This window comes from Scomber scombrus, chromosome 11 (assembly GCF_963691925.1).
Source record: "Scomber scombrus chromosome 11, fScoSco1.1, whole genome shotgun sequence".
NCBI classification, from domain to species: Eukaryota; Metazoa; Chordata; class Actinopteri; order Scombriformes; family Scombridae; genus Scomber; species Scomber scombrus.
Window position 1 is genome coordinate 3,610,301 of NC_084980.1, and position 13,517 is coordinate 3,623,817.

The following is a 13,517-nucleotide window of genomic DNA, read 5'->3' on the forward strand; positions in this document are numbered from 1 at the left end:
CGACCAAGTAAAAAACTACTACTGACTACTGCATTTAAAAAGTAGGATTAACACATCAGACAGATTTGTCCTGTTGTTCTTTTACTGTTGAATGACTTTGATGCATGAATGAAAAAGAGACATTCAGAGGAGTCTCCATCGCAAATGGGTATTTATATCTGCTTTCAACATATCCTTCATGAAACTATCAGAAAATAAAGTTTTATCTCAGCTCGCTCGTGTTCTTATGTTTTTTTCTAAAATGAGTCTGGAAGCTGATGACAAAACCGAACTTTGCTATTAATGTAACAAACAATGAGAAATGTCCTCCTGTCGTCCTAATATTAATACTTGTTTTAAATGAAGTGGTACACAGGTTAAAGCAGCTGTGGTGTCCATGTTAGACCAGTCACAATGGTTAGCCCTACAAACCCCACCTCCAAAGTCAGCCCTGGCCCCCAAACAGGGACCTTTTGGGAGGTAAATAAGATGAGAACTCTCTTTTTCAAAAGTAGAATGACGCTGAGAGACTGCTGAATCTGACAAGCTACCTGATCCCCATCCATTTTTGAACATTGGCAGACATGGCTGATCCCTGAGAAAAGCAAACAGGGACCTTTAAGTTGTCCCTTTCTGAAAGTTAAACACTGGGTGATGCAATCCAACACCACTGTTGACAAGGAGCTTTCAACCACTTGAAAACTTCCTGAACTGAAGTGCTTCTTGGTTTTTAAAAGTGCTGCACTGCCACCTCGATTTACAACAACTGTTCAAACTAGAAGATTGTACCTCAGCATGATGTAACTCTCCTAATCCAACACAAACACACAGTAAGTAATGGAGGATTGTAATTTACCTGTGAAGTCTCTTCTGTAACATGTATAATTTAATGAAAACAACATGAGGAAAGATTCTTCCAATATGATCAACGTCATAAAGATACTATGAATAGAATTTAATAAATAGGGCTTACACTAGTTTGAATGCTGTACATGAACAATAAGATCATGTGAGAAAAACAATTTGATCCAAGTGGCTGCCCTGCAAGACAGTCAGTCAGTACAGGGTGTACCATTACTAAATATGTGACAGTCACTCAGTGAAAAGAAAGAATACAGTTACATAAGCCTGAAAAAATGGAACATTTAAGGAATACTATGTATGTTTGTGAGCAGAATACTTTGTGTGTAAACAGAATACTGTCTTTATGAGCAGAATACTGTGTGTATATGAGCAGAATACTGTGTGTGTAAACAGAATACTGTCTTTATGAGCAGAATACTGTGTGTATATGAGCAGAATACTGTGTGTGTAAACAGAATACTGTCTTTATGAGCAGAATACTATGTGTATATGAGCAGAATACTGTGTATATGAGCAGAATACTATGTGTATATGAGCAGAATACTATGTGTTTATGAGCAGAATACTGTGTGTTTATGAGCAGAATACTGTGTGTTTATGAGCAGAATACTGTGTGTTTATGAGCAGAATACTGTGTGTTTATGAGCAGAATACTATGTGTTTATGAGCAGAATACTGTGTGTTTATGAGCAGAATACTGTGTGTATATGAGCAGAATACTGTGTGTTTATGAGCAGATTACTGTGTGTATATGAGCAGAATACTGTGTGTATATGAGCAGAATACTGTGTGTTTATGAGCAGAATACTGTGTGTTTATGAGCAGAATAATATGTGTATATGAGCAGAATACTGTGTGTTTATGAGCAGAATACTGTGTGTTTATGAGCAGAATACTGTGTGTATATGAGCAGAATACTGTGTGTTTATGAGCAGAATACTGTGTGTTTATGAGCAGAATACTGTGTGTATATGAGCAGAATACTGTGTGTATATGAGCAGAATACTGTGTGTTTATGAGCAGATTACTGTGTGTATATGAGCAGAATACTGTGTGTATATGAGCAGAATACTGTGTGTTTATGAGCAGAATACTGTGTGTTTATGAGCAGAATAATATGTGTATATGAGCAGAATACTGTGTGTTTATGAGCAGAATACTGTGTGTTTATGAGCAGAATACTGTGTGTATATGAGCAGAATACTGTGTGTATATGAGCAGAATACTGTGTGTATATGAGCAGAATACTGTGTGTATATGAGCAGAATACTGTGTGTTTATGAGCAGAATACTGTGTGTATATGAGCAGAATACTATGTGTTTATGAGCATCTTGGTTTTAATACAGACTGCAAAGGGTGCATCTCCAGAGAGGACACCTCTGTAATTTAAGAACTAAAGGATATATTGGTGTTTTTTCTAAGTCTGCCTTAATACAATACATACATACATGCCAATATGTGCATGGAAATAGGTCTTGGTTGCTGTAACAGTTCCTACTTTCCACACTGATCCTGAAGGTATTCTGTAAGAGATGAGGGACAACATCCACAGACCTCGTTCTGTGTAAAAATGCATTACAGTTCAAGTTCAAAAAGACAAAAATCAATATTTCATGTGTTATCAGGTGCTGAGGGAGGAGACTGTTGTCCTCGAGGTAGTGTACAGTCTAAAGGCCTTGACAAGAACCAGAACCTATCCTTTAAGATGCCTTCCACAAACCACAACAGGAGCTTTGTTACATCTCTCCCTCGTTTCCTTTCATCTCTCTACTGTTTATAATAAAGGCATGAAAAAAAATACAACCCACACCTCAGAATGTAAGACCCAATACTAACCCATCGCATTATATTCCACACGCAATCAGCTATAATGCAGAAACGGCCATTATGACGATTAGAATGATTAGACACTAATGGGTTTTGGAACTGAAATATTGAGGAGAAGATTACAACCCAAATTTAGCAGCTCTGCTTGATGGTTGGTATCATTTCTCTATTTGCTAAATGGTTTTAAAAGTGCTCCATTGATTTAACATTGCTCTGCTATAATATGCAATATGTTGAACTCTCCATGGGCAACTAAAAATTAAAAAAATATTGCAATCAACACAGCAGAACCAGATGTATCATTTTCTTTTTTCCCCATCTATTTTTCTTCCGTGATAAAACCAGGCACTAGCATTACCCACAATTCAATTCTGGAGCCACAAAAAAGCTTTATAGGACTCTTTCCACATATGGATAATTGTTGATAAAAATGTACACAAGCAGCTTGCTCAGTGTCCTCACAGTCTGACAGCTCAGTAGTGTTACAGAGAGTATTCTGTACATCACAGCCTACGAAGAACACCTGGAGCAGCAGTAGATTCATTTATCTACATATTTAGCGACTCTTTATTTGGTAGAGAGGGTGCAAAGCTTCACGTTTCTGGGAGTCCACATTTCTGCAGACCTCACGTGGTCTGTTAACATTGATCACCAGGTGAAGAAGACCCAGCAGAGACTTGACTTTATCAGGAAGTTCAATCAGTCACACTTACCTCACCAACCGTTGGTAAACTTTTATTGTGCAACCATCGAGAGCCTGCTGACCTACTGCTGCACAGTGTGGTAGGGCAGCTGACCTGAACTGAGCAGGAGGGATCTGAGGCGGGTGGTGAGGTCTCAGTGTGTGATTGGGACTATACTACCATCCTTACGGGACACTTACACCGGCACTTTATTTTACTGAAGAGTTGCTAAACAAACAAATAAAGGTCTATCTATCTAGTTAAAGATGTACTGTGTGTTAGTGGTGCAACAGTTCTGCAGGCTGTAAACCAGATTCTCAATCAGACTCCATGTTTACAGCCAAATCAAATGTTTTTTCCTCACTTTTACTTCTGAGACCATTGTCTGCATTTCACAAGCAGAGACATTTTACATTTTTACCATCATGTTTCTCTTTGCAGTGGGTGACAGCTTTCTGCACTGCTGCACCACTCCCACACAGCTTCCTATGTAGACAAATGTGGTGGTGGTAGTTTGGTAATTACTAATAGCGGACACACACACACACACACCTGTCTGTTAAGAATTATTCTGATTCACTGTACAAATAATAGGGGAGAACGGAACTGGCAGGTTAAGAACATATCTACACACATATTAGTGAATGAGGCTCATTGTAATGACAGGACACTGCCTGCTGACCAGTCTTTATTCCATTTAGTTTCTTTCTGTGTGTGTGTATGTGTGTGTTAAGTGGGTCAGAGACTTTAAAGGACTCTCATGAAATCTAACAGCACACACATCCCAACACACGCCATCAGATCGATAGTCAGCTGGCAGACTTACAAATGAAGTCAATCACTGCTCTGTAAAAGTCTGTAACACTTCCATGTCTTTACATGTGTAGTTGGTTTGCAGACTGCATTGTGTTACCTTGTTTCGTGGCTGATCGTGATGTATTTCAAGTTTGTTTTCTATTTTGTCAAAATAAGATGAAAGGGACGACACAACGGGAGAGTAAAACATTATGCCACTTCATGAACTTTAAGAGTGTGCAGTGCAGTGGCACAAACAGGCCTGTCATTATATGATGAAAAATAATTCCTCTGATAACTGGTTGAAAGACATTAAGACTCTTTGAGGCTTTACATTTTGGCCACACTGCGGTTGCCGTTAGTGTTTTTTTTTTCTTTTTCTACAAAGACACATAATTAAGCAATAACACAGGATGAGTTGAAAGAAAAAATCATTGGATCCAGTTAAAGCCAGCCCGTTAAATACCTGGATTCATTAACTCTAACTTACTGAACTTTTTCATCTCTCTTCACTCTTTTTTATTGTTTATTAGATAGAAGGCTTCTAATTTGTATCTGAATGTCGCTGTCTGCAGTTAAAATAAGAAGCAGCACAGCAGATTAAATCAGCTGTTCCTAATTAACGGAAATTCGGTAACAGCTGAAACAAAAACTTTGGCAGCCAGAAATTCACTTAGTTTCTTTAAATAGAGTTAGAATTGATAAGGGATTCAAAAGGATTTAGATTTGATAAGTGGATTCAGTATTGGATTTGAATTTAATAAAAAAAAAGATGTTAAACCCCATCCCTTGTTGCTATGGTAACCGGGTAACCTGTAGTTTTATACATGTTAGGGACAGATTTAGAATAATATTTAATTGGAATCAAAGGACTTCACTTCACACAGGAGACAAAGACAAAAAAATGTTCATATTACTATAACTATATTACTATAACTTTTGACACCACCAGGGAGGCGTCTGATTGGTCCCTAATATATTCTGCAGCATGACAACAAGCCCAAACATAGAGGCAGCATCATAAAGAACTCCAGGAGTCCTGCAGCAGATGGTTTGGACCCCACAGAGTCCTGATCTCAACATCATGGAGTCAGTCTGGGATTAACATGAAGAGAACAGAAGAAAAACTTCTTGATGGAGGAACAAGCGACCTGCAGAGTAGCTGAAACACTGTGAGCAGGTGTACCGACGAGACCTGCTGCTGTTTTAAACACTAAGTATCCTCACTTTACTTTTGGGGCCAAAAACTTTAGTTGCTTCTGACATACCAAGAAAACTAAACATCCAATATAGCTGCATTTAATGTAGTATAAGCTGAGGGACTGAAAAGACTGAACATGCTAAGTCTCTTGTGCATGTTTGGTTCACACACATATAAGGTTCCTGATCATTTGATTGGCCAGTGTAACTTCCATCAGTCTCTCCAAGCAGCTTGCATTAGGTGCTCTGAGACATGAGTAGTAGTAGTAGTATTTATTGGCATTATATTGTCATTATATTGAGGGTCAGACAACAATATAATGAAATATAGATAGCATTCCCTGAGCCTTAAACAAACAGACAATTAAAAACAATTTAAGACATAAATAAAACACTGATAATCTATAAGGGCAATAAAGTGCAATGTGCAATATAAAAAGATGCAAAACCATCTATTGATGCACATGACCCTGCGTGCGTGCGTACGTGTGTGTGTGTGTGTGTACGTGTATATCAGCACTACCTTCAATAGATGGGGCCTGGTCCTGAGCAGCATACAGCATCTCTTTGAAAGCCTGCAGACACAAAGAGAGAAAAATCATTAATACATCATTCAATCTATTACATTAAAAAAAACACATCTCCACAAGGTTAAAAAGGCCAGAGTTATTTTATGTACCATCAATATTAGACATATTATACAATATGTCAAATGCCCACATATATATACACACACACACACCCTTATAGATCCACTGTCCAGCTCAAATGAGTCAAAGTTAAAGTGAGGACAGAGCTGGTTGTAGCAACACATTTTTTATGATTAACCATAATTAATCAAATTTCCAATAATGCTTAAATTCTATTAAAATACACAGTAATACAGTGTTTAACTTCAACTGCCAAAGCGCTTGTTAACTCCAGAGTTGACATAGTGTATCAAGGTATAGTTATATTATGAATGGACACTTTAAAGGGCTTCACAGAGAGACAACTAGAACACAGATGAAAGAACTTGAGAGGAGGAGGTGAATGAAAGAAGTGGTGAGCAGCAGTGGTGGTGTCTCGTACGCTGGCGGTTAAACAGGTTGGAGGACTGAGGACACAGAACCTGAACCTGAACCTGAACCTGAACCTGAACCTGTGTTAACCAGTCAAACAGCTTCCTCCTCTTTAAATAGTATCAAACACAAATCCAAAGTCTCAAGCTGTGATTCAGTGTCTGTTATAATGTAACCACAACACAGTCCACTCACACTGCAGATGCTAGTGTTGGGTGGTGTGAAGAGCGTGAGATGATATAAATTTGCCATCCATCTGAGGTTTTTGCTGTAGTGTTTATACCAGCGAAGCCAGGCCTGTATTATCTCTGGGTTAGTCAGACTGCTTCAGACAGTACTGATGACTGTTGGAAGAGCTAGAAACAAACTTATATAGCACGATATTTGACTAACTACTAATTACATTGACTGTGTGTGATAGACGACTTAATCCGCATACTATAAACACACACAGACGACAGAAAAGTTCATCACTATCTAAAGGCCACGCCTGTCATATGGCTGTGTGTCACATTCTGCCATCTGTCTTACTAAAAATGAAGGAAGAAAAGATTTACTTGTTTTTTATTGTGTTTTATTTGACAAATAGATGGAGGATTTCACTGTGGAAACCATTTTTAAATTTTTAAATGCGAAACAGCATTTTCAGATTTAGCCGACTTAAGATCTGTTCATATTACATTTTCATCAAGTTTCTCATTCCCTTCTATTGAATCCTGCAACAACAGACAAATTCAAGCATGCATTTCTTATTCTGGTGTGATCTGCAAACAGTCAGAGTTCAGACTCTAACGCTAATATTGTAATCATGACCATTATTAGTATATTATCACACTAATAGACTACAAAATGTGGCTTTGCTCTCATGCACTGTTTACAGTTTGTCATTGGTTGTAATGGATCTCCAAACTTTGGAATCATATCATGGTTTGGAGTTAATGATCAGATCGGGGGGAAAAACACACAAGCAAACAAAAAAAGACTAATATAACTTTGCTTTCCATTTATTCTGTAAAACATTTCAAGCAAAGAACTTTTGCTCATGATCTTCAATGAAAACAACATTCAAAATGTCCAAAGTTTAAATACATTCTTAAAATTAATCAAATATTTAATACTCAAAATTAAAGTGAAATATGAGGCATGACACCTTGTTCCTTTAAACATGGCAGTGTATGAAAAACTAGCCTGTGATCACATCATCAAAACTGTCTGTCTATCACTAGTAGCTACAGCTGTTTGTTTACTATAACTCCAGAGGGACACTCAATTGTGACACAATCTGCAGTTCCCATGCGTGCTGAACCGTGAGCGGCTATATGTAAAGATCACAGACCAACTATGTTCCGTTACATCATCATAGTTATTTATTGATCATTATTAGAAACGCGATGTCGCTTCCTTTTTCAGTGCCGAATGTGAGGACACTGTGCTGAATGGTAATGTAATATGACCTTGGATGTATCATAAGAGCTGGATAGGGCGCCTGCGCTCAGCCTATCAGACGTCTGTAAAACTGTTGACAGGACACTTCAAACAGCAGACAAGGTCAATTATGACTCTTTCTATTATGAATATTTAATCCTTGAAGGTTTTAGAGTTGTAAAATTTTCCTCGAGCCAAGAAAAGTTATTTAAAAATCGATGACGTCATCACAATGTAAAGTCTGTGGGCCGAGTATGAACTGTAAGCAGGGCCAGCGGGGGAAACACCACTGCACATATTCAGTGGGCTGTATAACATGGGAGTAAACCCAGAAGCTAGATACTCTGTTTTGCTGTATGCACCAGCCGAGCAATTCTTATAAGACTGAATGGGCACCATCTTTGGTCTGGTATCCAGCTCTTATTATACATCCATGCATGTGATGATATCTTAAGTGTATGTAAACTGCAAAGATTACTTTCCTTATTTGACTTGTTATTGGCTGAATGCATCCAATTATCTTAAATGAATACTTTACAACCTGCTGATGACTGTGACCACACAGTCCAGACAACTGCCAATTTAATTCTAGTCAATAATATCACTGACATGTGTTGACTCCACATTGGTGCATTTCAGTCGTTCTGCCTCTCGTGCTTTCTTCCTACATCCTGTAATATTGCAGTGCTGCAGTCAGCTAGCCACCCTCCAGCTCCCCGTTAGTAAATCTGCAGTGTAAGCTGCAGCTTGTCTTCGCTGTGGAGAGGGCAAGTTGACGCCATTCATTGAGTCCCGGTAAATGCTAGTGGGACAGCAGGGACAGTCACCCTCTTTCATCTGCTCTCTCGTTCAAGGGGGGGTTAGACAGTAGAGCGGTCAGTCAGTCAGTCAATGTTTCAGAATGCCAGCGGAGCACAAGACTACAATGCCCTCACTGTGTGCCAGCCTGCGCGCCAAACAGAGCGGGACACGCTGGCTTCTGCAGCAAACAGAAGAGCGAGTCAAGGTCATGTTGTAGCCCCCCCCCCCAGCTCAGCGAGCCCCGCCTCAGCGAGCCCCGCTACTCACCGTTTCACCAGCACAGCTACGACGACGTAAACAACTACAAACAACACAGATCAACAAATGTACGAAGAAAAATCAATAAATAATAAGGCGGTGAGCTGATTCCCATCACCCAGTGTCTGTTATGCCTGATTTGTATACAGTTGAGTATGTATTCATTCCTTAAACACCAAAAATGACAATCCAGCTCAAAATTATTAAATATTTATGTGATGAACAAGTTAATAATCAAGACTACAAAAAGAGTTTACCAGGGTAAAATGAGCCATGCAGGCATTCAGAGATAGAATATGGACGTGTAATAACAGCCAATTATTGTGTTTTCATTGACTGCCTGTAAAAACAGAGCTAGAATCTTGAGGTAAGACTTCAGGATCAATACAAAACTGTTTGACACTGTAACCTGAGAGATGGATGACTCAGCAGGTAGAGGAGTTAGAGAAAAGGAGTTTTCAAATATTGTGAGAAATAAACTCTATACTGCTGTGAGCCTCATTTATCTGCTAACATTCCCATCAGCTCCACTGGCCTCGCTGTATTTTGCTTCACCACCAAGAAAAACAGCTTCTTTACACACACACACACACACACACACACACACACACACACACACACACACACACACACACACACACACACACACACACACACACACACACACACACACACACACACACACACACACACACACACACACACACACACACACACACACACACACACACACACACACGTACTAACAGAGTAGAAACTAAATCCCAAGGCAGGCTTCCTGTTTCTTCCTAATACCGCTTTTCCACAAGGGACCCACGGTTCAACCCCTGTTTCCCAACATGCTCTGTGGGAATTAAACAACCTGTCACACTGGGAATTAGATAGATGTGTTATCATACACATAATAATAGTGCATTGCTTCCACAGAATATTGAGAATATCATTCTTCATCTTTTAATGTCACAATTTCAATAGAGAGAAACGGTCTGAAATCGCAGACGAATGGACTCAGTAGTCTACGAGTTAAAGGACAAGTTCACCATTTTTCAACCGTGTCTAAAAACATCAGTCAGGTTTTCCTCTTGTTCATACGGACTATTAAAAGATCTCCTTCAAATGTGCTTTTAGTAGGGCGGCGCCAAATTTACTGGTTTGTTTTCATGACAAGTCAGCAGCTGTAAGTCTGTTTTTATGATAGCTGTTGAGCACACGTTCTACTTTTTTTTGTTTTTCATTCCTCCACCAGAGGTAATTACCTAAATGATTTCACCTATTTTGAAATAAAAAAAAGGAACAAAAATACAGTCATTTTATAATCATTTATAACAATCAGCTACAATAATGAAAAACAAAATCATTCGTTTTATTATTGTAAGAGTGAAATTGTGTTGCGTAAACATAATTGAGCAAACATAAGTTTAATATAGTCTTATTTAATTGTTATCTATCATCTTGTTTACTCATATTTAGCAGTTAGAATAATTTTAAGTAGATATTCTGGTATCAGGTATTCCAGCTAGTGGGTACTGTTCAGGCAGCTGGTAGCTACATTGGGCAGACCAAACAGGGAAGACAGGAAGACAAAAGAAAGTAATAGCAGGATGTGCAGGGAGAGAGAGACAGGTGTGATGGCTTGAATTCTACTTTCTTTCACACATAAATGTCTCTGTTTTTCACTGTTGTGTGATATCTTAGCAGCAGCAGATTGACAACTGACTGAGTTAAGTGGTGTAAATATGATATCAAATAAAATATACAATTCTGAAAATCTTTTAGTATTGATGTCACTTGTGTCAATGTCAGTTGTCGCTCTGTTGCTGCTTACATGTGCCACGGGAGTGTCACTAAATACACAGTTGATGCCACAGTACTGTCACTAGAATCCACTAAATACACAGTAATGCCACAGTAGTGCCACTAAATGCCACAGGAGTGGCAGTAGGCACCACAGGAGTGTCACTAGTTGCCACAGTAGTGCCACTAGATACACAGTAGATGCCACAGTACTGTCACTAGATACCACAGGAGTATCACTAGATGCCACAGTAGTGCCACTAAATGTCACAGTAGTATCACTAGATGCCACAGTAGTGCCACTAAATGTCACAGTAGTGCCACTACATACCACAGGAGTATCACTAAATGCCACAGTATTGCCAGTAGACACCACAGTGGTGCCAGTGGATGCCACAGTACTATCACTAGATACCACAGGATTGTCACTAGATGCCACAGTAGTGTCACTAGATGCCACAGTAGTGTCACTAGATGCCACAGGATTGTCACTAGATGCCACAGGAGTGTCACTACATGCCACAGGAGTGCCACTAGATGCCACAGGAGTGCCACTAGATGCCACAGGAGTGCCACTAGATGCCACAGTAGTGCCACTAAATACACAGTAGATGCCACAGATATGACAGTAGATGCCACAGGAGTGTCACTAGATGCCACAGTAGTGCCACTAAATACACAGTAGATGCCACAGTACTGTCACTAGATACCACAGTAGTGCCACTAGATGCCACAGGAGTGTCACTAGATGCCACAGTAGTGCCACTAAATACACAGTAGATGCCACAGAAATTACAGTAGATGCCACAGGAGTGTCACTAGATGCCACAGGAGTGCCACTAAATACACAGTAGTGCCACAGTACTATCACAATACCACAGGAGTGTCACTAGATGCCACAGCAGTGCCAATAAATGGCACAAGAGTGCCACTAGATAGACTTCTAGCCATAGGTAATTTGCAGTCCTTGTCCCTGGTTAGGCTTTTCAATTAAACAAACTGAGGGCTGGGATGTTGAGTAGCTGATGTCCCGTACAGCAAACAGTGCTGTGAAACAAGGAGTGCTGGAGATGGTCTGTGGGTGGCGCTCCTTTGTTTCAGATCTCAAACACTCCTACAGTTTTGCAACACTGTTCAGACACGCATAGAAAAACATATGGGGCACGTGTCTACACTGTATAGGGATAAACATCCGAGAAACCGTACCAGATGTTTTATTACATGACTATTTTGGCACCAACATTTGTGGCAGGTGAATGTTTGTACTCGTCAAATAGAAAATCTATCCATATTTGGCGCTTGGTGGGTGTTAATTTTGGACTCTAGTTACCATACAAATAATAAAAAACCTGACTGGCTGTATCTGGCTTTGTGTTGTATCAGCCCAAATTTCTAAACAACAACACATCCAGAAATAACAGGGTTCCTTTAAATATGATGCTAATGTATGGTAACAGAGTGCTTTGTTTGCCAATCTCATGTCATGCTATCATCAGCAGCAAAAACACATACACACACACATATTGCAAAACAACACTTTCCCACACTTCTCCCTAGGCCCATAGGATGTGTGTGCATACGTGTATGTATGTGTGTGTGTGTGTTCAGCAGGCTGGCTCAGCATGTGCTCAGGCGCAAGTTTCCAAAACAAAACGCACGCAGCTCAACAGGAAGGTTAGGGTTAGGGTAAGGAAGGAGGGCAGCTCTGCTTATCCTCGCAGATTACCCTACTTCTCTCCTTTTCCCCTTCACTCTCTCCTTCCTTGCCCTCACACACACACGCACACACACACACACCCTCTCTGCTTCTTGCTGGGCATTTTCTCTTCTCTCACACACACACACACACACACACCTCGACCTTGATCCAGACACATAACTTGTGGCTTTCACCACTGGCAGACTGTTGCGCCACAACAGCTGACTGCATATCTGTGTGTGTGTGTGTGTGTGTGTGTGTCTTTGCCATTCTGTTCTTGCTTTACTTTAACATCTTTCTAATGTTTCCCTCCTATTCCCTCACTTTTTCATTCATTTTCCAGTCTTCTTTTCCCTCCTTTTTGCTTATATTTACATTTTATTAGAAAACTACCCCCTAACCGTGTCTCTCTCTCTCTCTCTGCCCACTCTCTCTTTCTTTCAGTATCTTGCCTTTTCTCCTAATCTCTTTTATACAACCCTCTCTCTCTCTCTCAGCCCCTCTCCCTTTTCCCTAACCCCCCCTACCCACGATGAGACAAACACTTTATATCTTGACACCAAACTGTCAGGAGGATTATATGAGTCATAACTGGATTAAGCTTCCGTTTGTGTCCCGTGAAAACCTCGCATCTCTGTTTTCGTTGATTTTAGTGGCTCACGCAGCTCATATGGAGAGTGCCGTGTTGTGAAGGTGCTGCAAAAGAAGTGTGAAGCCAGCTGTGTTTCTAAATGTCAAGCCTACGAGAGAGGGAGGGAGAGTCTGATATGACGATTAAAAAGGGGAAAAAAAGCCCCAAAACTCCTTACAAAAGGGTTTTTTTGGGGAGATTTTGTTTGTTACAGGAAAGTGATGTCATGCTTTCTGACGCACAAGTGACGCAAACTAAAAGCTAAAGCAGCAGCATTAACGTCTGACTGAGCAACTCTTCTAACTATGCTTACGAGTGAAAAACATTACTTAAGATAAAGACCAGTTTTAATCTTTTGTTTAGTTTATGACAATTTACCTCAACCACACACTGCCCTATTCCTTAAAGGATTTACCCTCTTATAACATTACCTTTCACATATATTTCCTCAGAAGAATGAAGACAGATGGGGACATTCTGGGATTTGATGCTCTAGTTG

The 13,517-nt window shown here is 39.9% G+C and overlaps 1 protein-coding gene across 1 annotated transcript in view; it reads right to left on the bottom strand.

The window, feature by feature from the left end:
- Nucleotides 1-13,517, bottom strand: part of LOC133990204 (xenotropic and polytropic retrovirus receptor 1 homolog) — a 44,992-nt gene that overhangs the window by 17,328 nt on the left and 14,147 nt on the right. The window contains exon 2 of the mRNA XM_062428418.1: nt 5,873-5,924. Within this exon, the coding sequence (XP_062284402.1) occupies nt 5,873-5,924 (52 nt within the window). The remainder of the gene's footprint in view (nt 1-5,872; nt 5,925-13,517) is intronic.